Raw genomic sequence first — 26,925 nt, 5'->3', positions numbered from 1 at the left:
ACCTATTATAGTTTGCTTGTGTTTTAAGTACTTGGTACGTGTATTGTTATGAAAACTATGCGATTATAGTTGTGATTTGAAAACTTCCCTTACGCTCAGCATGTTAAAAAAGGGATAAGATATCTAAATACTTTATAAAATATGGTAATCTTTTGGTTGTATCAATTGAATAAGTTTTAAGTCTTGTTGTAATTTTGTGTATAAGTTCACAAAAACTATTTGTGTGTGGCTTGTATCCCACCCTTAAAACGTTAAAATAGTAAAATCATAGGGGTATGAACTCACTGTTGGATACGTGTATGTGCCAGACAACTAGAGACAGGAAATGAAACTACAAGAAAAACAGCCTTTAACGACGCGCAATCAATGACATGCGCTAATAGAGGATACGCATTTGTGTGTGCCCTAAAAATTGATGTCAGTTTTCCAAAATTTGAAGGATAGAGGACACGCATTTGTGCGTGCCCTACGTTTAGTGTTAGACAAAACAAAATTAAAAACACGGAGGGCGCTTATTTTAAGTGTGTGTCGTCTACAAATGTTGCTTTATATTTTTTTTAACAAAACGCGCGTTTTTGAAGAGGGATCTAAAATTCTAAAATTTTGAATACCCCGCTTCTCACTCTGATCCTATGGGTCGCCTTATCTCTCGCACAGATCCATTCTCTCCATCCTCTCTCTCTCTCTCTCTCTCTCTCTCTCTCTAACCCTATACACAACCACTAGCCATTCACGTTCCTTCTTGCTCCATATTTTTTACCTTCGTCGGATCTATCTTCTTCTCCCCCGACGCTATCTTCTTCTTGCTCCATAAAATAAAATCGGCGACCAAAGAATCAGGCTCGCTTCTTATTTTTCTTTTCCGTCTCCCACAAAAACCCTAGTTTCTATCACCGCTTCTTGTCCCTCACAAAATCTTCCATAGAACCGGCGATTGGGGGTCTGCGACTCTTCACGTTGACAACGCCCTGCTGCAACTCACGATGGGGCCCAAAGGTGAAGCAATTACATAACATGGTTGACTGCTCTGGCATATTTACTTTCGTATTCATCTTCTTCCTCTATAGCTTCCCCTAAATACAAAATTAATCACACTGTTGAATTAGTGAATTAGGGGTTAGGGTTTTGAGTGATTTGGGGAGAAGATGGTTAGCTCTAATGACCAAAAACTTCTCGGAATTGGGATTGAGAAAATAAGATTGTGTGGAAGGAAGTTGGATTGACTACGTACTTTACTGGGCCTACTTCAACAACACAACCGAAGACACAGTTTTACTAACAAAAATACTTGAACATGCAGATTGGGAGACTTTTGGGTCCTAGATACTGGTAATTTATTAACTATAAACTTTTTTTACTCAACAACTATTAATTCCAACTTACTTTTCACCAAAGATCAAGATGCATACTTCATTCACATCGAATTCCATGTCCAGATATATGGCAATGGTCTGAACTTACCAGCTTTGGTGATTTACCTTCACCAAGAGATTTTACTGTTGCTTCAGCCATTGGGAACCATAAAATAGTAATGTCAGAATTGCTACTCACAATTATTCCCTATTTGTTACCCATATGTACATACATACCTTAATAATAATGGTCCCTTACATGCTTATTATAGGTATGGTGGATGGGATGGTAAAAAGTGGTTATCATATGTATTTGTCTTGGATACAAGTAATGTTTCTGTCTTAAAAATCTTATCCTTTTACTTTTATTTATGCGTTTACTATTATGATGATGAATATTATCTTTATGTTTTATGATTTTTAAATAGTGTCATTGGAGTGGAGAGAGTTAGCAGTTACAGGAACATTGCCACCACCAAGGTGTGGTCATACAGCCACTATGGTTGAGAAATGGTTGCTTGTATATGGTGGCAGAGGTGACCTCAAATTCAATGCCTGTTTTTTTTTTCTATTCTTTTTCATAATGTTTAATTATTTAATAATGATTCTAATCATTCTATTGATCTTTTGGCAGGAGGTGGAGGACCAATCATGGGTGATTTATGGGCTTTAAAGGGTCTCATTGAAGAAGGTATGGGTAATGATGTCTGGATAAAATGCTATATACATAAAGTCTGTTACTTTTATAGACCGAATAAACCTTCTGAACGTGACTAAATGACCATTTTACCCTTACTTCCCGTAAAACTATGTTGTCTTAATACTAACGAAGTATCTGTTTGAATTGTTTGTGTAAGGAAGATAACGAAGCGCCTGGATGGACACAGTTAAAGCTGCCGGGGCAAGCTCCAGCTGCCCGATGCAGGCATACTGTCACCTCTGGAGGCCACTATGTTAGTCTCCTTTTCTTCAAATTTCAACTTTTATTAACATTATTATTATTATTATTTAAAAAAAATTATATCTTTTTCAGCTTCTCATGTTTGGAGGCCATGGAACCGGTGGTTGGTTGAGTCGCTATGATGTTTACTACAATGACTGTGTTGTTTTAGACAGGGGTGAGTCAGTGTCAGTCATTTTCACATAAGATTTAAAAAAAATAGTTTATGTTCTTTTGTTATATTTTTTTTATTGTGTGTTGTGTTATTGTGTTTTATTATCAGTGTCTGTGCAGTGGAAACGCCTTGCAACTAATACTGAAGCTCCTGCTGCGCGTGCTTACCACTCCATGACATGTATTGGCTCACGTTATCTCATATTTGGTGGCTTTGATGGAAAACTCACATTTGGTGATCTATGGTGGTTAGTTCCTGAAGGTATTTAATATTTATTATTTATTTACTTTTCATATTTTCAAATTATCCATAATCCATAAAGTTTTAGTTTATCTCATTCACATGAACTTTATTTATTAAATCTTAGATGATCCTATTTCAAAGCGATCAGAAGTAATTCAAGAGACCCGGAATGACTTCCAATCTGAAACAAAGGTATCAGTTCAGCAACAAACTTTCACTTTTTAACTCATTTAGTCCCTAATTGGTTTTTTGAATTCAATTAGAGTACACATAAAAACAAAGTTAGTGGTGTACTGAGTCCAAAAAACGATTAGGTACTTGTAAGGAAGTTGGAGGAACTGAATAGTCGCAGGTATTCAAGGAGAAAAATGAATGATACTGCTGATCTTGTTGTGGGTTTGCCTTCATTTGCAACATGTAAACACAAATGATGGAAAGTTTTATGAAAATATTGTATCATCTTCTGAAATTGGTGTGTTAAGTTATGTGTTTGGTCATTTCTTCAGGTATAACTGATGACGATCTTCGTGAATCTGCCTATGAAATCCTTCTGGCTGCTACAGGAGCTTCGGGGTACCTTCTCTCTCCGTTTTGTTTCGTAGCCTTATCATATTATTCATGGGCATGTGTAAGTAAATTTCCAACTTTAACTAATATTGATGTAAGATGTTTGATCCAATGTTGTGTTAGTTCAGTTGAATATGTTGGAGGAAGGACTTGTGAATCACCCAGTTGTGGGATTTGGAGAATCTGGTCGCAAAGCAAGTGAAATGAGGATTCTATTGGCAAGAATTGAAGAATCTGAGGTTAAAATGAGATCTTTTTAGTTTTTACATATGCTATGCTCTATTGCTCTTACTTTATCATTTTTTAAATTTGTCTTATTTCAGTCATTTGCACCTTCTGTGGGTGAACTTCAACGCATAGAATGTTTGAGATCTTTGAGGGAGATTGCCATTGCACTTGCAGAGAGGCCAGCTCGTGGTGATTTAACTGGTGAAGTATGTCATTGGGCAGATGGGTATCATTTGAATGTCAGATTATATGAGAAACTTCTTTCCAGCATTTTTGATGTTCTAGATGAGGGGAAACTAACTGAGGTATGTAAATTTTATATCCAATGTTAAGCATGATTTTGTTATAAATTGATTAAATTCCCTCCCTCCACCTGTACCCTTACACCATGGTAGCATGATTAACATTAAACTTCTAATGTTGTATTTACTAGTGGAGTTAAATGCAAGAAGTGGCAACATTATTGGGTAGCTTTAACAAGCCTTAAGAAAGAAATGGAAGTAGCATATATGATGATGATGCATAACAAACAACTATATTTTATGAATGTATGCATGAAGTGGAAGAAATACTTGAACTTCTAAAGTCAACGTGGCGTATCTTGGGAATAACAGAGACTATTCACCACACCGGTTATGCATGGGTGCTATTCCGCCAGGTAATAACAAATCATAAATTAGTTTATTATAGTAATTTCAAGAGCTATAAATTTAAGTTTTTTTTTCTTTTTGCAGTTTGTGAAAGCAAAATTGCTAGCTGGTAATAATGTACTTTATTTAATTAAAGTCATGTTGCTTATTATTTGTCTATTTTAAATTCTTCTGTTGGTTGGTTATTCCTAGCAACTGGTTATGTTTAATAATCTTTAAAATTTTAATCCGACTCACTCAGAAACATTTGATTTCATTCCATTATTTCAAGACATACATAGAGTTATCGAAGGAGATAAATGAATGAATCTTTCAAGAAATTATCTCAGGTTCCATCTTTTTCTACAAATCACCCAATATTTCTACATATGACGATAATACCCCTATATAAATATAACATATTTATCTTTTTTTTCTTCTTATAGAGAACAACTTGGTTGGGAATATTTTACATGTGCATACCTACAGGAATTGCCCTTGGTTATGTTTATGGTGGATGGGTAAATTTGGCAAGAGAACAGGTTGGTTTATGAAATCCTTCATTTATTTTCATGATATTATCCAAACAATTTAATTTCCAATTCCAAAAATTTATTTATTGCTAACTTATTTACAAATTTTTCTTCCTTATTCTCAAGGAATTGGGCCCACACAAGGTTGGAGAACTTATATAGGAAGGTTAATTCATGTAAATTTTAAGTTTTGTTTTATGATTTTCAAGGTTCTGTTCGTTACATTTTTATTTTTGATTTAAATATTGTGTCTGATATGGTGTTAGTTTGGTTTTGGGTTTTGGTTAGGAAGTTTGTGCTCAGTAAGTTCGAGCAACATCTATGGTGGCCCGAGCAGCATCTATTTCAATATTGATTGTGTGAAAGTCATCTACTAAAGCAAGGTTGGTGTAAGAGTTGATGATGCGAACATTGTTCCAAGACCTTCAGTGAGTTATGATGATGTCCCTTAATAGCAACGTAGTATTAGGTTATGTAGTTAGCCATGATTATTTGTATTTGCATTTTAGTGCAATGAATTATCTTTCTTATTTATTGTATTTTATTATTTATTTTGTATGACATTAACTTTTATGCAATGGATTGTATTTTTTGTATATGGTATTTTATTTTCTATTATGAGACATGAAATGCAAATTTAATTTGAAAATTAGTAAACCTATAAATAATTTTTTCTTAAAAAATAAAAATAAAAATTACGATACGCAAAAATGTGTGTCATCTTCATTTATGACATGGCCTTTCTTGATAGCGGCTTTAATGATACGCATTGCGTGTCATAAATGTGCGTCGTAAATGCGCGTCGTCTCTCGTTATGACAGGGTCTTCCTTGATGCGCATTTGCGCGTCGTCTGAGCGTTTTACGACGCGCAATGAGCGTCGTAAAAGGCCTTTTTTCTAGTAGTGTGAGGACCCTCAAGTTGTTCTACGCGAAGTTAACGGAATCCTATTAATATTTAAACACATAATTGTATTTAAATTAGCGAATACATTAGTTAAAGTGTTAGAAAAACACTTGCTTTTGGTTAAGGAATGTTACCAAGACTCGATCGAAGAGGAAAAGTGGGTTTGCAACCAAGATTCTGACTGGGGCTGATTGCGGCCGTGAAGGGTTTTCGGCCTAGAATGGTTCTCTGCCCTTAAAGGGTTCACAACTCTTGAATGGTTTGTGGCCGTGAACTCAAGAACGAAGAATGCTTTATTTGATGAAAGGATGAATTCTTGATGCTCCACAACGAGTTCCAATGTGAATTTGGATGATTTTCAGAGGATAGATTGAGTTTTCGGTTGGAGGTTTTAGAGAGGGAAAGTAGTGTTTTCAGCCAGCAGAGTAGAAATGAGGGTAAGAACACATATATATAGGTTGGGTTCATGGTCGGTGGTGGGGTCCCCACGTCGTGAACGATTTATGGTCGTGAACCGTTTGCGGCCGTAAACACCGGAATGCACGAGACTTTGTTGATTTTCGATGAAAAACTTCATTTTTCACACGATTTTAGTCTCGATACTTATATAAGTTTAATTAATTTATATAACCTAACTTGTTTTCAATCCTTATGAGCTTGACAAAATTGACAAAATAGATAAAATTCGAAATTTTTATTTAACGGGATTTGACTTTCGTTGACTGAAAAAGGTTCGGGTTATCACAGTCATGAATTTGTTAACACATGAAACACACACACACACACACACACACACACACACACACATATATATATATATATATATATATATATATATATATATATATATATATATATATACACACACACACCAAGGTTCTAAATGGCGTGAGGCGTGGCATGTCGTCAAGGACAAGCCTCAAGCTTGACGAGCCATGGTGTTTTTCAATGCGTGATGTAAGGTGAATTTTTTTTTATTAATTTATAATTATATTACCGATTAGAGAAGACATAACAAATAGCAAAAGAACATGTCTCAAACGAAAAGACACGCACCTTAACACGCCATAACGTGCCATGGCATGCCATATCACGCCATGTCAGGCGCCACGCCTAACAGCAACGTTATGAGGCATTTCGTAACGGTGAAGCCACGCCTCACACCATGGCATGCCGTGGCGCGACTTTTAGAACATTGATAAACACACACACACACACACACACACATATATATATATATATATATATATATATATATATATATATATCTTTATATACTTATAAAGGAAGCATTTTTCATTTCACCACATTCATTTGAAACTCCTATGATGCATTTTACTCAAACCATATTCATTTGAAACCTCTTATTTGAATGAATACCACTCAAAAGTCTCTTAATAATGATTAACCATTCAAAGGGTTTATAACTTATATAATATGTTTAATAAGTATATAATGGATAGTCTACTATAAAAGGCCAATCTATTTGAGTAGACACACAAATACCAATAACATATAATATTCACAAAGAAAACAAGTCTAAAGGTTTTTGTGTTGGTTTAAGGGCTTTGGACCATTTTTCGAGCTATTTATTATGTTAAAGTTTTTAACTTATAAGTTTGTTATATACTAATTTTTTTTCTTGGTTTAAGTATTCTTTTAAGACAATCATTGTATGTTGTGTATGAAATTTTAATGTATATTAGATTAGATTCATGTTATCAATCATATGTTATGGAATGTGTAACAACAGGTAAAAATTGGTCAGAGTTCGACGGTCAAACCACCGCGGACCGTTACGCAATAAAGACCAATTGCGTGAAAAATTTATGCTTATAATATATATTAAATATGTTATATTCATAATTGTTTTTAGAACATCTTAAAACGGCTCAAAACCCTTATCGTTGAGATTGAATCGGATCCTATAAATCGTGAAACTTTAAACGGATTTTCCCATAGTTCTACTTATCGGAATTAAGATCTGTTTGACTTTTTAGAAACCTTATAACCGAGATTATCAGTTGTCATTTTCAGAAAAATTATTTCATATCCGGATCAAAGGCACACAAATTGAGAAAGTTAAGAAAATATTATCATTTTTAAGATGTCCAAATATGACATTGTACTTTTGACACGTTGAATCATACATAATTGAATTTAAACTTTTAACAATATAACTATAGAATCTATATTTATATTTTCTATCACATCACTCAATACATGTTTATACATATAGAAAATACATGTTAATACATACATAAATACATGTAAAGTAGTTTGCTTCTAAGGCTCTCTAAAAGTACAACAATAAATGAAGTATTTCTCTTATACACTTCATCTAACCCAAAACTATACACAATTGTGTTATACAAAAACACACTCAAAAGCAAGACTCTTGTAGTCTTGTAAACTCTTCAAACTATGAAAACCACAAACCCACATAAGAAGGTTCTTCATCTTCTTCTTTCTTTTCTTCTTTGATCGTGGGTGGCTGCCAAGAAAACAACAAGAGGCCATCAACCTCTTCTTTTGGTTCTTTTCTTACTCATTCCCTATTAATCAAAACAAACCCTATATATCCAATCTTTCATTAGTTCCTATCTAAACAATCAAAGAAGAAGAAGTTTTTGTGTTCTTCCTTAACCTGTTGGTTGAAACAATCCAAACACCCCTGAATGTTTTTGTATTCCCTCTGTGATTGTACCATTGGTTCAGAAAGAAGAAAACATGAGGGAGCTGCCGATTGCAGCCCCCACTGGCCGATGAAGCACCATCCAAACCCACCGTCTTCTTCCTTCTTCTTCTGCCAATCGGAGCCATTAAACCCCGCCCATGGATGTCGATTGTTGCTGTTCTGTTCACCGATTCCATCCGAACACCCCAAACCCGATCGTTGTTGCTTGTTGTTCTGATTTCTTTTCCGAGTTGTTGCTGTTGGCAACGGAATCACGAAGACCCAGGGATGAATCGTCGTTTTTGACGGACTTCTTCTTCCCTCCTCCCTGCGATTGAAATCCACCACCGAACCACCCCCATCGCGTTTTCTAAACCACCGGTGCCCCTTGGTTTCCTGATTTCAATCGAGTTCCTCTTCTCCGACCTGCCTTCGATCCGTTCTTCTTCCCCTTGGTTGCTGTCGCCGACGATGAGAGAAGGATTGCAGTAGGGCGTCGGAGCTGGGTGGCTAACCCTCGTCGCTGCTTGGTTCCGTTCGTTCTAATCAGACGCACAAAAGAAAAGAAGACACGTCCCTTTGTATAATTGTAGAATGTGGCGAAATCAGCCCCTTCGTTTATAACTTCAAATTAAAACTAACCCCTTTGTCATAAATCCTTTCAAGGCAAATCCTATTGGACTTAGTCTTTACAAAATGGTCCTTATGCTGTTTTAAAAGATCAAAAATAGTCCCTTTTGGTTTATTTCATTACAAAAAGAAATTCTTTGAGTTTGATATTTTACAAAACAAACCCATAAATGTTTTAAAGCCCAAGAATGGTTACTTTGTGGTTATTCCCGACAAGATTCACGAAGCAAGCCTATATCAAGATCACGCATCGAATGTGAGTTTCTACGGCCCCTCTTTTACATTTTTCATTTTGGGGGGAGAATACATGAGTGTCTATTTAAAGCTTTGATGATTTTCAAGTTTTATACATAAAATAACATCATAATTTATTATTAGTTAAGATTTTATGAAAATAACAATCTAAAAGGTATAAAGCATTAATAAATTATATAAGTATTAGTAAAATGCTATAAATGATATAATTATACCTTGTTGTGATATATTAATTAATATTAAGAAAAATCACAAGATTATAAGTATTTTGATACGAAGATATAAGTTATTCGACGAATCATAAACTATAATACTCGTCGTATACACAAAAAAATATTGAGAAATCATAATAAGACATTATATACATAACAAAATATGTTATTCGATATATTCATGTACAAAGTAAAGGTACATTTTCTTAAAAGACTATAAATGAAGATTTGACAAATATATAATAATTAATTGAAATTATTATAAAATATGATCAAATAACAAGATACATTATAGATAAAGAAAGACATGAGAATAAAAAGAACTTTTATTCCAATATTTGTGATGAAATCATCAAACTTTATAATACATAATATTCACTATTTATACTAGACAAAGAAGATGAAAGGTCGTGTATGATATGAATGCACATTATGGTGGTGCATAACTACACTCATAAAACTCATAATAATGTTTGCTATAATGCTCACTAATTATGGAGAGTAATGAGGGAATATGGAGAATCCAATAGTCATTCACTAAATAATAATTCATAACACTCCCCCTTGAATGACGATTGTATCATGCCTCGTTAAAACCTTAATCGGTAAAACCTCATGGGAAAAACCATTTATTAAGGAAAAAGAGTACATGATTAATAATAGATATTGGAAACAATTGCCTCGTTAAAAACCTTGCTAAGAAAACCCGGTGGGAAAAACATAGCTAAGGAAAAGAGTACAATATGTTTCCAACTCCCCCTGATTAGCACATCACTTGATTTTCTTGAAGCACCGCATATCAATGTTTCGTACCATCGTTTCAAATTTCGATGTAGGAAGTGCTTTAGTAAGCCAGTCAGGAAAGTTGTTACTGGATTGAATTTTCTAGATGTTGATGGCACGTTCTTTTTGAAGATCATGAGTGAAAAAAAAACATTGGTGATATATGTTTGGTTATGTCTCCTTTGATAAATCTTTCCTTGAATGGAGCTATACAAGTTGTATTATCTTCATATAGTATGGTTGGAACATCCCTGTTAGAAGTTAGACCACAATTCTTGCAAATGTGTTGAGTTAAATTTCTTAACCAAATACATTCATGACTTGCCTTATAAATTGTTATAATCTCTACATGGTTAGAATAAGAAGCAACTAAATTTTGTTTAACAAAATGACAAGAAATTACGTTACCTCTACAAGTGAATAAATAACATGTTTGGGATCGAGCTTTGTGTGGATTAGATAAATATCCCGCATCTGCATAACTAATTAACTTTGCATTTTATAAATTTGATTAGTATAAATTCATATCTATTGTACCCCCGAAGATATCAAAGAATGTGTTTGACTCTATTCCAGTATCTTCTTGCTGGACAAGAACTATATCTTGCTACTAAGTTTACGACAAAAGATTTATCAGGTCTTGTATTAATAGTAAGATATATTAGTGCATCAATAGCACTAGGATATAGTTCTTCGGGAACAAGAAGATTTTCATGTTTTTTATGATGCTAAAGTTGGTCCTTATTTGGCATCTAATTGCCTTACCACCTTCGGGTTACTCATGGATGTGAGTTATTCATATAAAACCTTTTTAGCACCTTTTCTAGATATTAACGTACAAAAACTTCATTTTTGTGTGCTTAATTTGAAGACCCAAATAGAATTTCATCTTACCAAGATCATTCATTTCAAAAATTTCTTTCAAACAAGAAGTGACCTTTTCCAATTCCCTAGGAGTTCCAATTATGTTCAAATCATCTACAATAATATCAATTATAATAAATTCTAATCTGGATGTTTTTATGAATACACATGGGCTTAATGGATCATTTTTATAGCACTCTTTTAACATAAATGTACTAAAACAATTGAAGCATATACGACCAGATTGTTTCAATCTATACAAAAATTTATTTAATTTTACCAAATATACTTCATGAGAATTAGAAGTTTGTGTTTCTGGCACCTTAAACCCTTCTGGGATTTTCATATAATAATCATTTTGAAGTGAACCATATAAATAGGCGGTAAATATATCCATTAGACACATCTCCAGTTTTGCATATATTATTATACTTATAAAATAACTGAATGTAATTGTATCAACTATCGGAGAATACTTTTCTTCATAATCAATGTCGGGCCTTTGGGTAAAACCTTGTGCAACAAGTATTGTTTTATATCTCACAACTTCATTTTTCTCATTTCTTTTGCGCACATATACCCATTCGTGTCCCACTGTTCTTACTCTGTTTGGTGTACGGATTACAGGTCCAATAACTTTTCGTTGAGTAAGAGAATTGAGCTCTTTATTTATTTCATCTTTCCATTTTGGCCAATATTTTCTATTCATACATTTCTCAATAGATTTAGGTTCAAGATCCTCATTTTCTTTATAATCACATGCGGAACATGATATGAAAAATTATCGTCGACTTCTGTCTTATGTTGGTCCCGTCTTATTTCTGTCATGACATAATTTATTGAGATCTCATCATTTTCATTTTTTTCAGATACCTTATATTCTTTTGTTATGTCATTGGCTCTTCTAGAGCTTCATTAATCTTTTCAAGAGATATTGTTTTCTCTTTTTGACCATCAATTATATTTTTTCTCATTCCTTTTCAAGGATTTTTATCTTTAGAACAGGTTGTTCTTTCACGCTTCAGGCGTGACTTAGATTCATTTGTAGTTGTATTTTTCCTTCTGGGATATCAATTCTAACTGGATCATTATAGCTAGTACATGAGATTTCATTTTCCAACTTCTTTATTTCTTCCCCTAATGTTGGAAAATATGATTCATCAAAATAATAATCATCAAATATAGCTATAAATAAATCTCCGATTGATGATTTTAAATATTTTACTATAGATGGAGATTCATATCCAACATAAATTCTCATTCTTCTTTGAGGTAGAGAAATGAGTACATTAATTGCACATCTAAACGTCCTTAGATGGAAATATTTGGTTCCTGGCCGCAAACCATTTGAATAGAGGATAACTAATGATAACTGGTTGGCTTGATGTGTATAAGTGATGTTGCATATAAAATTGCATGCTCCATGTCAATGTAGGAAGTTTAGAATGCATTAGTAATGGTCTTGCAATTAATTAAATGTGTTTGATTAACGACTCAGCTAAACCATTTTGTGTATAAACATATACAACATGATGTTCAATAGTTATCTAAATCAACATGCAATAATCATTAAAAGCTTATGATGTAAATTCTCCAACATTATCAAGTCGAATTTTCATAATTGGGTAATCGGGAAAATGTGCCCTTAGGCTGATTATTTATGAAAGTAATCTTGCAAAAACCAAATTACAACTAGACAACAAGCACACATGTGACCATCTAGTTGACTCATCAATTAAAACCATAAAATATCAAAATGGTCCACATGGTGGTTGAATTGGTCTACATATATCCCTTTGAAATCTTTCTTAAAACTATGACTTTCATACCCAACTTTGTTCAATGATGGATGAGAAATTAATTTTCCTTAAGAGCATGTAGCACAAGAGAATTCATTAGCTTGAAAAATCTTCTGGTTTTTCAAGGATTGATCACTTGAAGTTTCAATTTTTTGCGCATAGTAATTTATCCGGGATGGCCCAATCGGTCATGTCAAACTTTGAAGGTATTATCATACCTTTTTATTTCCAATAGCATGAATCATTGTAATATTTGTATAGTACAATCCAGAGGACAATACATATAATTTTTCCAAAAAACTTTTCTTACCCGATATCATTTTTGTAATGTTGAGATAATTTGTATTACCATCATTAGTTGTTTCAATATGATATCCGTTAGACCGAATATCCTTAAAACTTAATAAATTTCTTGGTGATTTTAATGAAAATAATGCATCACCGATTGTAATTATTGTCCCTTGTTGTAATATTATATTCGCTCTTCCGGAGCCTTCAATCATTTTTGCATTACATATTATTATATTAACGTTTGCTTCTCTAATTGATAAGTAAGCAAAATACTTTTCATTATTAAAAATATTATGTGTTATTGCATTGTCTGTAAGAAATATATCTTCCTTATTTCTGTTGCGAATATCCATATTTCTTTTCAATAAATAAATAAAACACAAGAAACATTCGACTTAGAGAAATAAAGTCATATTTTATTAATTTGGGAAGATTGTGATGACATCATTTCTCATGAAATGAATATGACATAAAAACATAATAAATGTCATAAAACCAAACTATTATATATTATTTTTTCATCACCATCAATAGCACCACTTGTTCCTTCTGGTAGACAAGATAATTCGCAACATTTATATTTTAGAGAATCTTGATAAAGATCAACAAAATGTTTTGGTAAGCGGCATGTACAAGACCAATGATCGATCATTCCACATTAGTGACAAACATTTTCAACTTTTTTTTTTGCCTTGACCACTTTTATCATTAGGATGTGGATTTTTGTTATTTTCCAACTTCTGGTGGTTACTTGTAATCTTGTTATTTTTATGATAATAACCTCCACGACCTCGATTATACCCATGACTATTATGATTATATGATATTGCATTCACTTCAGGGAATGCACTAGAACTGGTCGGGATTGATTGGTGATTTTTCATCAATAACTCATTGTTTTGTTTAGCCACAAGAAGACATGAGATTAATTCATATTTATTTTAAACCTTTCTCATGATATTGCTACTACAGGAGCATGTTAGTAGCATGAAAAGTAGAGAATGTTTTCTCTAGCATGGTCTTCCATAATAAAAATAATAATCAAATAAAGACTTGTATGTTAATGAATTGTTAGTTCAAAAATTCCATAAAATAAGTTGTAAGCATTGTACATGTAAACTTATAAAAAATACATACCAGAAAATAATAAAAGCTCTCTATGGTAGAATCGTGTTGATAACGTGTTATAAAATATGATCAAATAACAAGATACATTATAGATAAACAAAGACATGAGAATAAAAGGAACTTTTATTCCAATATTTGTGATGAAATCATCAAACTTTATATACATAATATTCACTATTTATACTAGACAAAGAAGATGAAAGGTCATGTATGATATGAATGCACATTATGGTGGTGCATAACTACACTCATAAAACTCATAATAATGTTTGCTATAATGCTCACTAATTATGGAGAGTAATGAGGGAATATGGAGAATCCAATAGTCATTCACTAAATAATAATTCATAACAGAAACTATACCAAAAATAAATTATTATGATCATACTCCCGATCATAATGTGGAGACAATTAATAGGTAAACGATATAATTTATCTTTATAATTATTATAAAAATATAAATCATTTAGTTGTGATACAAAGCTCATCACATATGATAATATAATTAATTCTTGGATTTTTGGGGATTATTACCTATTAAATTATATATCATATTAATTATGCAACTTATCGAACATCGACATAAGTGAGTATTCGGCTACGCGAACGAACATCCTCCTTATCGGCTGAAGTAAGGAACTACTCAAATTATTATCGCCACAATAGTCGAACACTACGTTAATTTCACTATTTAACTAATTTCACTAAGCTTCGAAAATCTTAATAATCTAAGATTTGCGTTAGTGACCCTAGTGAACGACGAATTTTATGCGTTGAAGAATTATCGTCATGGATTTTGTGGATTGTGTATCCCGTGTGTGTTTGTGGGAGGAATGTATCGAAAGGGGTGAAAGAGAGAGTTTTATGATGGTGTATTTTTCCTTTGTAGGGATCAAATCCTGGAATCGACACCTAGCTCTATAACCGTTAATCCAGGAGGAATCATATACTATAGGTCTATGTACACGGCATAGATTTATAATAAAGAACCTTGGTGTAGATCTATTTCTTATGGAAAAATTTATGCGAATGGTTATTTTCTGTCTGTGGTTGCTAGCTACAACTTCGTCTAACGAGGCAACAGGCGTCAAGTGTTTCTTTCTTCGTTATTGTACGACTGTTTTTAAACATTAGTACTGATCTCGATTCCTCCATTTATATTTATATTGTGTCTGTGTGGCTTGTTTATTGTGCCTTTTTGGCTTGTGGCGGAGCGACGAATAGTGTCGGTTATAGACAAATTGATATATTGAAGATTTTATTCGAAGAAGTATAGATCTAGATTGAGTCAATCCTCCCAATTTGGGTCGAGTGTGTAAGAGTGTTTAGGTATTTAACTACCTCTCCCTACGACACAATTCTCCGTAAGCAGAGACGTTTGAAAGAATAGAATTGTAAAGATAATGGTTAATATTTGTCGTTGAAATTATACGAGTGGTAAAAATATGCATTTATAATTTACCGGTTATTGAAAAGTATTTTGGGATGAGTTTGCCCCACTGGTTAAGTGTTGATTTCCAAATTAAGTAAGATAATGCTTAATTAATAATATGACACGGATTTACAAAGTTTATAAAATTCAAAATTTTGAGTTTTACATATAAACTATACGAACGTTTGTACAAAGTTTTAAGAGTAAACTCGGCTATTTTATGTTTACACAAAGTGTGATATGACTTTATTTATATAAATTGGTTTTCAAAATCTTTATATAAAGAGCATTTCGGTCATGAGAACCGTAAGAATTTGTTATAAGTTTGGTTTACTTATATATATTTTACAAATGGTGCATTTTTGAATTTGAGCAAATGACATTTCTAAATAAGTTTATATATACTTTTATGACTCAATTATGTTATACTTTCGATAGAAAAGTACGTGTTTATAAATGTCGGCTAACTAGATTAAATTTTATAAAACATTTTTTAGTGTAAAAATACTTTGTGTCAAAACCTGTAGAACTCACCAACAATTTTGTTGACGTATCTTAATGCATGTATTCTCAGGTTATTTATAAGGTCAGAAGAGTTTGTACAGAAGATTCTCCGATATTCTTATCATACAAATGTGAACGCCGGATTATTAGGCGTGTGTAGCGTTTCAACAATAACTACTGTCAATGTAATTTCCATTTCGGTAATAATAAAAGATTAAATTTGTGATGTTCAATGTATGTTCAATAACTGTGATTACTGGTTACGTCGCGCACCTCGGCGTTTCCGCCGTCGACCTAGGGTGTGACAGAATGTAATATAGATAATATTTCATTAAATATTGTATATATGTTTGTATGTTTGTGTTGCTTCAAAGCAATAATTAATTAAAAATCATGGATATGTCATATTATCTATATTATCTATTTAAGTCTCTTTTAAAATGCAAATTGTCTATCTTTATCATTTTATATTGGAGTATATGTTTAACATTTTAAGTATAATAATAAGTGTTTTTTAAAAGTTTTCTTTCACTTATTAATAATAATAATTGGTTTTAAAACTAACGAACAATAGATGTAAATAATAAAATCAAATTATAAAAATCATAGATATGTCATATTATCCATGCAAGTCTCTTTTGAAATGAAAATTACCAGTCTTATCACTTTACTATTTAATATATGTTTCAATAATAATATTAAGTGTTTCTTAAAAGTCTTCTTTAACTTATTAATAATAATAAGTGGTTTTAAATTAGTGAACAATAATTTGAAATGATAATAACATTAAATTATAAATTATATAACATTAGCTACAAATAAATTGTATTTTAAATGAACATCATTAATGAAACTAGAAAATAATTGCATAAGTAAAAATTTAAATTAAAAATTGTTAAAAATAATACTAAATAGATAATTATATTCAATTCTATTAATGAGGAAGGTGGATTGATGTCAATGAATATTATTGTTCAAAATAGTTGAGATTATATATATATATATATATATATATATATATATATATATATATATATATATATATATATATATATTAGTGAAAAAAATATTATGTCAGAGTTAATTTCAATAACATAACCATTATAAACATATACTTTTCAATATTCTAACAATATATTTTTAACCTACGTTGCGCAACGCGTGAGGATTCGACTAATATATATATATATATATATATATATATATATATATATATATATATATATATATATATATATATAATGAAAACATAACAACACATCACTTTAGAGTAACTACATTAATTACTTTTATAATATATTACTTATAAGTAAAGAAATACACACGTGTCACTTGATCATTGGTTCCACCATATGTTGCCCTAGTTATTCATTTTCCAATGAACCTAATTCTCTCTCTCTCTCTCTCTATATATATATATATATATATAATAAATAATAAAAGGGTATAAGAGTAATCTACACTATAATTAATTATGGTAAAAGAAAACAAAATCAATCAATATCCCACTAATTTAGGTTATCAGTTTCATATAACACCACCACCGATTCCCACTACTTCTTTAAAAATCATCATTCTCTCTTCACAGACCCAGAAACCCTTATCCCCTCCTAAATCAGTTTCGACACCACCAGAGCAGTAGCACCACCCCACAGCACCGTAGAACCACCAACTTTATGGATTGGAGAAGAGAACGGGTGGAGCTGGGCCCTTTCGTCGACGATGGAGCCGACCACCGAGGGTACATCAAACAGAGACGTTCGCCAAGGACACGATGATCTCTCAGGTATGCTGATTTTAATTTCCAAGGCTTTTGTATTTCATCGATTTTGAAATTAAGTAACAATGATTTTTATCTCATCTTGTTATATGATATTGATGGATTTATGATGAATGAAACAACAGGGAGTAGTGAATAACTTGGAAGATGCACATGAACAAATTGACACTGCAATTTCAATTGCATTGAAAGAAAGCAAACAGTGTACATCAGTATAAGTTGTAATCTGCCTAGTATTCCTCATTTTCATCCATCAATGTAAGTCTTATGAGTTATGATCCATTACCATATTTGCAATTTTTGTTTACAAACAACATTCTGTCATGGCCTCCATGTGTTCGATAAAATGTCTCAATGAAAAAATAGTTAAAAGTCTTTAACTTCACTTTGTTCCTTATTCTTTTCAGAACTATATAACTCAATTTAGATTAGGTTGGATGCCATTTTCATAACAATAGGTTGATGCTAGTTCCTTATTCTGTCAGAATTTGCAGTTAAATACATTGAGCATATCGAGAAGAAACACAGGGAACCCGAATAATGTTAGTTTTTATTCTGTCAGAATAGGTTGATGCTAGTTCCTTATTTTGTTTGTTGGGTATATTCTTGATAATGCAAATTCTTAAAGAATATTCTTGCAGAATAGTTTATTTGTAAGAATATTATTGTTGTATTCTGGTAGAATTGTAGTTAATTATTTGTATGTTTAATGTGCAGGGTTTACAAGTGTATAACTACAAATGAGTTGGCAATGAATTTATGGTAGAAATAGCTTCAAGAATGGCTTGAAGACCTACAAATTACTTGGCAATGAATTTCTGGTAGAAATGGCTTCAATAATGGCTTGAAGACCTGATGGGAAAGGGTTGAAAAATGAATTAAAGAATGATCACATTCATTGTTTAAGAATGTTGTTATTTTTTAAGAATTATACTTGTTATTCTTTCAGAATGTTTGTTATTATTCAATGAATCACAATCATACAATGTAATGTTTTGATATATTATTAGTTCAAGAATCGATTTTTTGTAGTCTTTCAAAATGTATTTATTAGTTTATGGTTGACATTCTGTCATTCTAACAAAATAAAATCAAAAAATATATTTACAAGTTTATGGTTGGCATTCTATCATTCTGACAGAATAAAATCGCATTTTTAAATTTGAATTAATTTAAAATATTCAGATTTTTAAAAAATAAAGAAATTAATCATCCCTAAAAATCCAAAAATTTCATTTTTTAATATAGGTTAATTGACTAAAATGCCCTTATGTTGAAATTTGTGTGATTATATGGTACGTGTTATCATATTCTACTATCATAGACCCTCAGATCATGACCTTTGATTATATTCAATCCGATGGTTCAGATCTGTGCATTCTGGCACACAGTAGTTAGTAAAAACAAAATAACCTAACTATATATATATATATATATATATATATATATATATATATATATATATATATATATATATATATATATATATATGTGTGTGTGTGTGTGTGTGTGTGTGTGTTAAACATTTCAAATTTAAATGTATAACGTGTAAGGACGCAATGCAAATAACTAATATTAATTTAAGATTCTAATTTGTAACTCACTATTATAAATTATTCTAAATTAATCGAAATATTCAAATTTATAATAAATATCTAAATAATATTTAAATAAAGAGGTAATATCCTAATTTCGAAATACTTCATATTTTTTCTTGCTAAACAAGTTAGAAACTTGTGGAGCAAGATAGGGTTTTAATGAACTCAATCGGCCAGGGTTCACCATGTCGTACAAATGGCACGTCACGTACAATTGATTTACAAGTTTCTTTTTTAACTTTATTTTATGGGTTTATGGTTATTAAACCCTAGCTTGGGGAATAAAGAAAATTGATAATCAATCCAAAACAAAAACTATAATACCGCACCGGAAAACCCTAAAATCGAAAAAGCATAATTTGAACAAAAAAGATTCAAATCAATTTTGAATAGCAGTGTAGTGTTAGGTAATAGGGCATTCTAAACATTTGAAGGCAATCAAACTTTTGAGGAATATGCTAAAACAAACTGGTTGATATTAATTCCAAATCATACATGAAAACTTGATAATAGATATAAGTTTTAAGTTCTATGCTTTTGCTCAATATGAAATCATGCATGATATGTGTTTCTATGTGGTAGATTTTATTACGATTACTTCACACTACGATTACTTCACACTGAAGGACACATAAACTTTCAATCGTTAAAATAGTGAGTTTTAGTATTTTACTAAAGCGAATGGACATGTTAATTATGTGTTTTTGTATCAACAATGGTGGTTTAGATACGTGTATGCGTAAGTGACTATATATATATATATATATATATATATATATATATATATATATATATATATATATATATATATATATATATATATATATATATATATATATATATATATATATATATATATATATATCACATGTGTGTGCCTATTTATATCAAAGAGATTTGAAAAAAAAAATGTATACATGTACGTTTGAAAATATTTTTTCATGTGCATATAAACAAAAACAAATAGGAATATGCATAAAAAATACAATCTTTTTATTGAAAAACTCATTTTTAGAAAAATATTATTTTATAAATATATAATATATTTATTTGTTGAACTTAAAAAACTGTTTTTCGTTTACTTTTGAAAATATTTTATACAAAAAAAATCATTTTTTATTTCAGCAATTTTTTTTAATATTACAAAATCAACATTTGGAAGAAGTTTCAAAATAATGCTTTTTTTTATATATTTTTATATTTATTTTTCCATTTTCATATTTAAAAATTTTCGCATGTGCACATTCATACAATTTTTTTCTTATTTTTTTTAGCAATCTTTTTTATATGCATATACACATGCACATGTAAATTTGATGTCAAAATTGCATGTAGATAAAAAGTTTATTGGCCAACTCCCTCAAATTTAGTTATCAAATAATCATATATATATATATATATATATATATATATATATATATATATATATATATATATATATATATATATAGAGAGAGAGAGAGAGAGAGAGAGAGCTAGGTTCAAATGTGGATTGACATATATTGTGCATGCGTGTGGACAATGCTATTATGTGAGAATGACAAAGAAAATATATAGTTTGATAATAAGAATACGTTCAATATTATTTAATTATTGTAATTGTTACGTATTTTCAATAATTAAATTGTCTATAAGGTTATTATAGACTTTTTTAATTATTCTCATTCTGTCATAATGTTATCAGGATGTTTCTTGAGTCGTATTTTGTAAGAACGAAAATAAATGAAAACGATGCATGAGAATAAAAATGAATTAGAATTAGTGACAATCCGTTAAAATAACAATAGTTCTATAAGATTGAACATATTCACATTAGTAAACAACATATTCTCTCAGTAATTCTTATAAAATAGCATTATTCATACGTCTGCATAATAGTTGTCCATCCACATTATAACCTAGCCCTATATATATATATATATATATATATATATATATATATATATATATATATATATATATATATATATATATTGAGGATGTTTTATCACGTTCTCAACCTTTTGGAAAACGTATTGCTAACTTTTATTAGGGATAATGACTTGAAAGGGTAACGAACTTTCGATTTTTGTCACATTTAGTCACTAAATTTTTTTTTGTTATCTATTTGCCATTGAACTATTGAAATTGTTCACATTTTACCCTTATGACCGGCTGTTGCCGGTCATAAGGGTAAAATGTGAACAATTTCAATAGTTCAATGGCAAATAGATAACGAAAAAAAGTTTAGTGACTAAATATGAACAAAATCGAAAGTTCGTGTCCCTCTAAAAAGTTCAATGACTAAATGTGAACAAACTTTCTCTTGTATTATGTTTTAGCAAATTATTTATTTTTGTTAAATTGTAGCAACATTTGTTGATGAAGAAATCTATGAAAAAAAAAACAGAACCCTGAAAATATATTTAAAAAAAAAATCAAAAAACCAATGGTTTGACATTTTCCAAAATAAAAAATCAAAATTTCCAATCTGATTTTGGTTTTACAAAAAAATGAACCATTCTCACTGATGTGAATTATGACCATTAGTTTGACATGCGAAATTTGTGACATCCCATGAATATGTAGTTACAACATCGTCTGAACTCATAATTCATAGTAAGGGGTTAGAGTATCATCGCATGAATACGTAGTTACAACATCGCCTGAACTCGTAATTCATCACCTACAGGTTATGGCCCTGCTGGTGTTTCCACTGGGTTGTCTAGAATAGTCCGTGGTCGCCATCTATACTCTGGTAGATGACTACATCGCCACATTGTCGGTTAGGGTTATGGTATCTCCTTTCATCCTACATCACATATTCATCATCATCGATTTACCTAATTATCATCACCTTTCTATCATCACCTATCTCTCATCATTTTATTTCATCACACACCAACTATTTCATCTACCCATGTTTCATCCGCAACATATTTGTAGATATAAAATAAATATACCGTTTAAATCTTTTAAAACATGTATAAAATCGTTCATCCAACATAGACAGCAAGTATTCAAATAATATGCACACATAGCACGTAATTTATATAAAATACTTCATATCTATGTGTAAGATGAAAATAACTATATATACCATAAAAATCCCATAAATGCTTCCTAACTTCGAACCCCAAGGTTTACTCTACTAAAGCTTCATATTCTTGGCTCTCTGGACCTAGAAGGGTCCAGATCTATCACACCAAAAAGCTCAAGATAGCTCTTCCTTTCACTCTACACACTCAAGCTCGCTAGGGTTCTCACTTATGGGAAATGTAGTCGCAATTGAAGGCCATAAGTGCCTTTAAATATGGCTCGGGCCCAAAGATTTAGGGTTTCTGCCAACAACGCGGACTTGTCGAGTCCATTCATTAATCCGAGTCATCAGTCGCGACCTTACTCGACGAGTTGAGGCGTCAACTCGTCGAGTCTCTCTTCTTAACTCAAAAGAAAAATACTTAAATTATGATACCTGGAAATCCGGATGTTACATTTTGTTTTTTTATTTCATAGATTTCTTCATCAACAAATGTTGCTACAATTAAACAAAAATAAATAATTTGCTAAAACATAATACAATAGGAAGTTTGTTCACATTTAGTCATTGAACTTTTTAGAGGGAAACGAACTTTCGATTTTGTTCACGTTTAGTCACTAAACTTTTTTTCGTTATCTATTTGCCACTAAACTATTGAAACTGTTCACATTTTACCCTTATGACCGGTAATAGCCGGTCATAAGGGTAAAATATGAACAGTTTCAATAGTTCAATGGCAAATAGATAACGAAAAAAAGTTTAGTGACTAAATGTGACAAAAGTCGAAAGTTCGTTACCCTTTCAAGTCATTAACCATTCAAGGATACATACTTGAAGTGAACTTACCTATACACAATCTACTTATGATAAGCCTTAGCGTATGACCCTTAACCAATATTCCTAATTTTTATAATTTTGATTCTAAACCGCTTAAGGAATTATGGATTTAAATAATTTGATGTTATAAAATAAAATAAAATAAGAATGATTAGATCATCCTGTCAAAAAATATTTATAAAATTTCAAAACTAAATGTTTATAATATGTCTAAACTAGCATCTCTGAATAATTATCTTTTAGTTATTAAGATAAATAAATAGTATGTTGGTAAAGATTTTTTTTTTCATTACAGTATATATATATATATATATATATATATATATATATATATATATATATATATATATTAATCATAACATTCATATATTTTGGTTTCTCTAATGAAATTAACACAAGTAGTGAATAATTATAGACATATTTCTTAAGGATGAGGATGTTTCGTAAAAAATATAAACTTTTGTCGATACATATATGGAACACACACGTAATTAAATTCTATTTAGAGTTTGCTAAAATAATCATGAGAATATTATGATGAGAAAGTATATAACTACTTGACAATCTCAATTGTGTATATAAATATAATATTTGTTTCATTTATGGTGCATTAAATCATTTCAAATTTCCAAAAAGATAAACTAACTTAAATAGTACTCCACACGATGGTTAATCTCTTTGAAACACGTATATTGATGTTTTGCATAAGCTTTTTGGTATTGTTTCCTTGCCATCAATGTAAGTTCCTATCATGTATTTACTTTTCATGTATTGCATCATTTTAAATGGATAATTATTCTAGTATTGGTATTTTTTGCATTTATAGGTAATGGTCGTATATTAAGTAATGTTGGTGCTGGGAAACCACCAAAATGTAATATAGAATGTAAGAAGGTTGATGAGGATTACTGTTGTTGTGGTTTCGAAGATACCCCATGCAGCGGAAGACTCGATATTTGTATTAAAAATTGTGCTGCGGCTAAATATTGTTGTATTTACACAAAGTAATTGTTATGGCATTATACATGTTGTTGTAACAATTGGTAAAAATATGAACGATCGTATGATGATATGTCTTGGTTATTAAGCAATATGAGTATTTTATCCAAAATGGTTGCAAGAATTTAGCCTCCTTTATTTAGATAAGTTCTTGTGAAATATAAAACACGTAACTATTGATAAATTTCGTTATGATGTATGACTACGAACCATCACCGGTTTGTGAAAATTAGCATATAACATCATTTGAACGCAACAAACTTAATTTCTGTATCAACATGTCTCTATTTGATAAGTAAGTTAAGTTTTATGTAAAACGTGTGCATAATAGTTGTGAAGGATCTAATTTGACAAATATACGAACCAAAGTGACAAAATATGTTTAACGATATAGTTAACCGGTTAAATGTCACGAATTTATACCTTGGTCAATAAATTTTATTCTTAAATAACCAAATATATAAAATGGATTATTATAAGGCATGATTAGAAGGTATTTAAGTGTTTTTGAATAAAAAGAATAAAACATAAACATTTAAGTTCAAATACACAAAAACTACATTGTTATTTTGTACTAACAATACATGTATGTATTTGTACATATGTATTATTATCTAGTTGATAACTAGTTATGGGTCATGACTTAAAGTGATTTTATGTAAGGAATATGGTGTCTAAATCAATTAAGATAAGAGAAATGGTTGAGATAAGTGCCAATTTAACTAATAAGTGCTTAATCACTTAAGACATTTTACTAAGAATGCTTCTTAATCCCTCTTCTAATTTTCGATATTGAGACCTTCCCTCTTCATAACTAGAACTTCTAACTAACTAACTAACAAGTAGTTAGTTAATTAACTAACCCTATCTCTAAGCAACCACCCAAGCAAGTGGCTAGGCAAGATCACATCACATAACTTCCCATCCCATCACAAGCTAGACTAGGTTTTGTCCCCTTATACTCTTCCACTATGTCCTCCTTCATATCCATGAAATTTCCTCTTCATTTTACCCTCATTTAACCAGCCAATGCTCCAGGGAATTACTCTCAACCTTCATCTCATTTTCAGCCACAAGAACTTCCTTCCAAAGCCATCAAAACTGTGAACTAAAGGGTTGTTGTCCCTTTTCTGTTTCAGCCACCATTTCACCCATCTACACCTTCCTTTTGCTTGATATTTTTACCACCAAATACCCCTGAAAGTTAGTTGTTATGCTACTCCAAAATTGAGATTCAAAAAAGTGAGTAAACTACCTTTTCTTACCCTTTTGATGTGAAGATTTCGTGACAGCAACATAGCTAAAACATCGGTTGTTTTGGAGCATCAAACAAACACCCAAAAGTTCTTCATCTTTTTGCCTATTTTCGAGATTTAAAGTATACCATATGTAGCTACTTTCAAATAGTTCAAACCCCTGAGAAAGTTACCCTTTACCTCTCAAAAAGCTTGTGTTATCCCACCTCCTTCTGGCAACATACATTTGATCCAAGTTGAAGCTAGGTATATTCTTGATTTCTACTCTTTCTTTTTATCAAAACCACTGATTTTAAATGATTTAATACATGATAGAAGTCTAACATACATGTAAATATATGTCTTTATGTGTTAATACATCCAAAAGAATACTCAAATCGCAAACTTGAGTGGAACCGTAAACCACACAAACCATTCTCAACCCGAATAACTCTACGCGACAAAAGTGAGTTTTCTACGGCCCCTCTTTTATGTTTTACAATTTTTGGGGGAGAATACACACTAAAAAAATTATAGTTGAAAGATTTAAAGGCTTTGCTAACTAGAAATGCAAGTTATGTCACTAAACATATCTAAGCTTAAATTTCAACTTTTCACAGAAAAATGTTATGGTCTGTTCATGGACTATTTTGCCCTTCTTAAACTTAATGGATTTCAAAAATGTACAATATAAAAATATTTCAGGTTTATACCTTTCCAAGGACTACTCTCATGCGTTCATATGATTTTTTTCTACAATTTATAATGATTTTTACAAAACTTTTTATCATTTCAGAACAATTCCGGACCAGTCTGTAAAAATGAACATTTTCACTCTGGTTACGAACCACTTAAGGTCAGGGTAAACATTATGGACTAAGTAGACTCATTTTCTAAACTTTGAGAGTTTACGAATCTAGATTTCGACTTACGATGATTTTTCTATGATTTTCTAAAAACACTGACATAATTTCCCTTTTGATTTATCTTGCTGTTTGGTCTTTCAAATGCATATACAAAGTTTTGTTGTAAATGAGAAATACACAAATAATGATATTGTTTAATTCACACATACTTTAATAGTTACAAAATGTCACAACTAGCATTTTTTCTAGGAAAATTCTATTCTCATGAAAACATCATCTATTGTAAGGCTTGTACTCTTAAGTGAATATTGTACCCTATGTTCAATAAACGTCATCCATTTGAATGCAAACTCTTGGATGAAGGTCAAAACCTAATACAATACATCTCATATGTTCAACTATATGGACCAATAAACCTTCAACTTGACTATCTTGGGCCTATAA

The 26,925-nt window shown here is 31.0% G+C and overlaps 2 protein-coding genes and 2 long non-coding RNA genes across 4 annotated transcripts; 3 read left to right on the top strand and 1 right to left on the bottom strand.

The window, feature by feature from the left end:
* The first annotated feature begins 1,599 nt into the window (after nucleotides 1-1,599).
* Nucleotides 1,600-2,935, top strand: LOC111886792 (protein GLUTELIN PRECURSOR ACCUMULATION 3-like). Its single transcript, XM_052770909.1, has 7 exons — nucleotides 1,600-1,624; nucleotides 1,781-1,888; nucleotides 1,987-2,043; nucleotides 2,214-2,305; nucleotides 2,386-2,470; nucleotides 2,576-2,728; nucleotides 2,835-2,935. The coding sequence occupies exons 1-7, from the start codon at nucleotides 1,600-1,602 to the stop codon at nucleotides 2,933-2,935; spliced, it is 621 nt and encodes a 206-aa protein (XP_052626869.1).
* A 355-nt stretch (nucleotides 2,936-3,290) lies between these two features.
* LOC111886758 (protein unc-13 homolog) lies at nucleotides 3,291-5,044 on the top strand. The gene is made up of 5 exons (XM_052770908.1): nucleotides 3,291-3,516; nucleotides 3,601-3,810; nucleotides 4,240-4,272; nucleotides 4,581-4,676; nucleotides 4,934-5,044. Exons 1-5 carry the CDS (start codon nucleotides 3,412-3,414, stop codon nucleotides 5,042-5,044), a joined length of 555 nt encoding a protein of 184 aa, XP_052626868.1. The 5' UTR covers nucleotides 3,291-3,411.
* A 2,694-nt stretch (nucleotides 5,045-7,738) lies between these two features.
* On the bottom strand, nucleotides 7,739-8,357 carry LOC111886821 (uncharacterized). Its single transcript, XR_002848558.3, has 2 exons — nucleotides 8,220-8,357; nucleotides 7,739-8,146 (listed from the first exon to the last, which is right to left on the bottom strand). It is a non-coding gene; the product is annotated as an uncharacterized LOC111886821 (long non-coding RNA).
* A 456-nt stretch (nucleotides 8,358-8,813) lies between these two features.
* On the top strand, nucleotides 8,814-16,525 carry LOC122197314 (uncharacterized). Its single transcript, XR_006190432.2, has 2 exons — nucleotides 8,814-9,135; nucleotides 16,218-16,525. It is a non-coding gene; the product is annotated as an uncharacterized LOC122197314 (long non-coding RNA).
* The last annotated feature ends 10,400 nt before the right edge of the window (nucleotides 16,526-26,925 follow it).

The sequence above is a fragment of the Lactuca sativa genome, chromosome 4 (genome assembly GCF_002870075.4).
Source record: "Lactuca sativa cultivar Salinas chromosome 4, Lsat_Salinas_v11, whole genome shotgun sequence".
NCBI lineage: Eukaryota > Viridiplantae > Streptophyta > Magnoliopsida > Asterales > Asteraceae > Lactuca > Lactuca sativa.
This window is presented reverse-complemented; position numbering and strand designations above follow the sequence as displayed.

Excerpts from the sequence above, each read along its gene's own strand:
- LOC111886792 (XM_052770909.1), top strand. The coding sequence starts at position 1,600 with ATGGTCCCTTACATGCTTATTATAG. Across the intron at positions 1,889-1,986 it reads GCTTGTATATGGTGGCAGAG|GAGGTGGAGGACCAATCATG; the intron begins GTGACCTCAAAT and ends ATCTTTTGGCAG. Across the intron at positions 2,471-2,575 it reads CTGTGTTGTTTTAGACAGGG|TGTCTGTGCAGTGGAAACGC; the intron begins GTGAGTCAGTGT and ends TTTTATTATCAG.
- LOC111886758 (XM_052770908.1), top strand. The coding sequence starts at position 3,412 with ATGTTGGAGGAAGGACTTGTGAATCACCCAGTTGTGGGATTTGGAGAA. Across the intron at positions 3,517-3,600 it reads CAAGAATTGAAGAATCTGAG|TCATTTGCACCTTCTGTGGG; the intron begins GTTAAAATGAGA and ends GTCTTATTTCAG. Across the intron at positions 3,811-4,239 it reads ATGAGGGGAAACTAACTGAG|TTTGTGAAAGCAAAATTGCT; the intron begins GTATGTAAATTT and ends TTCTTTTTGCAG.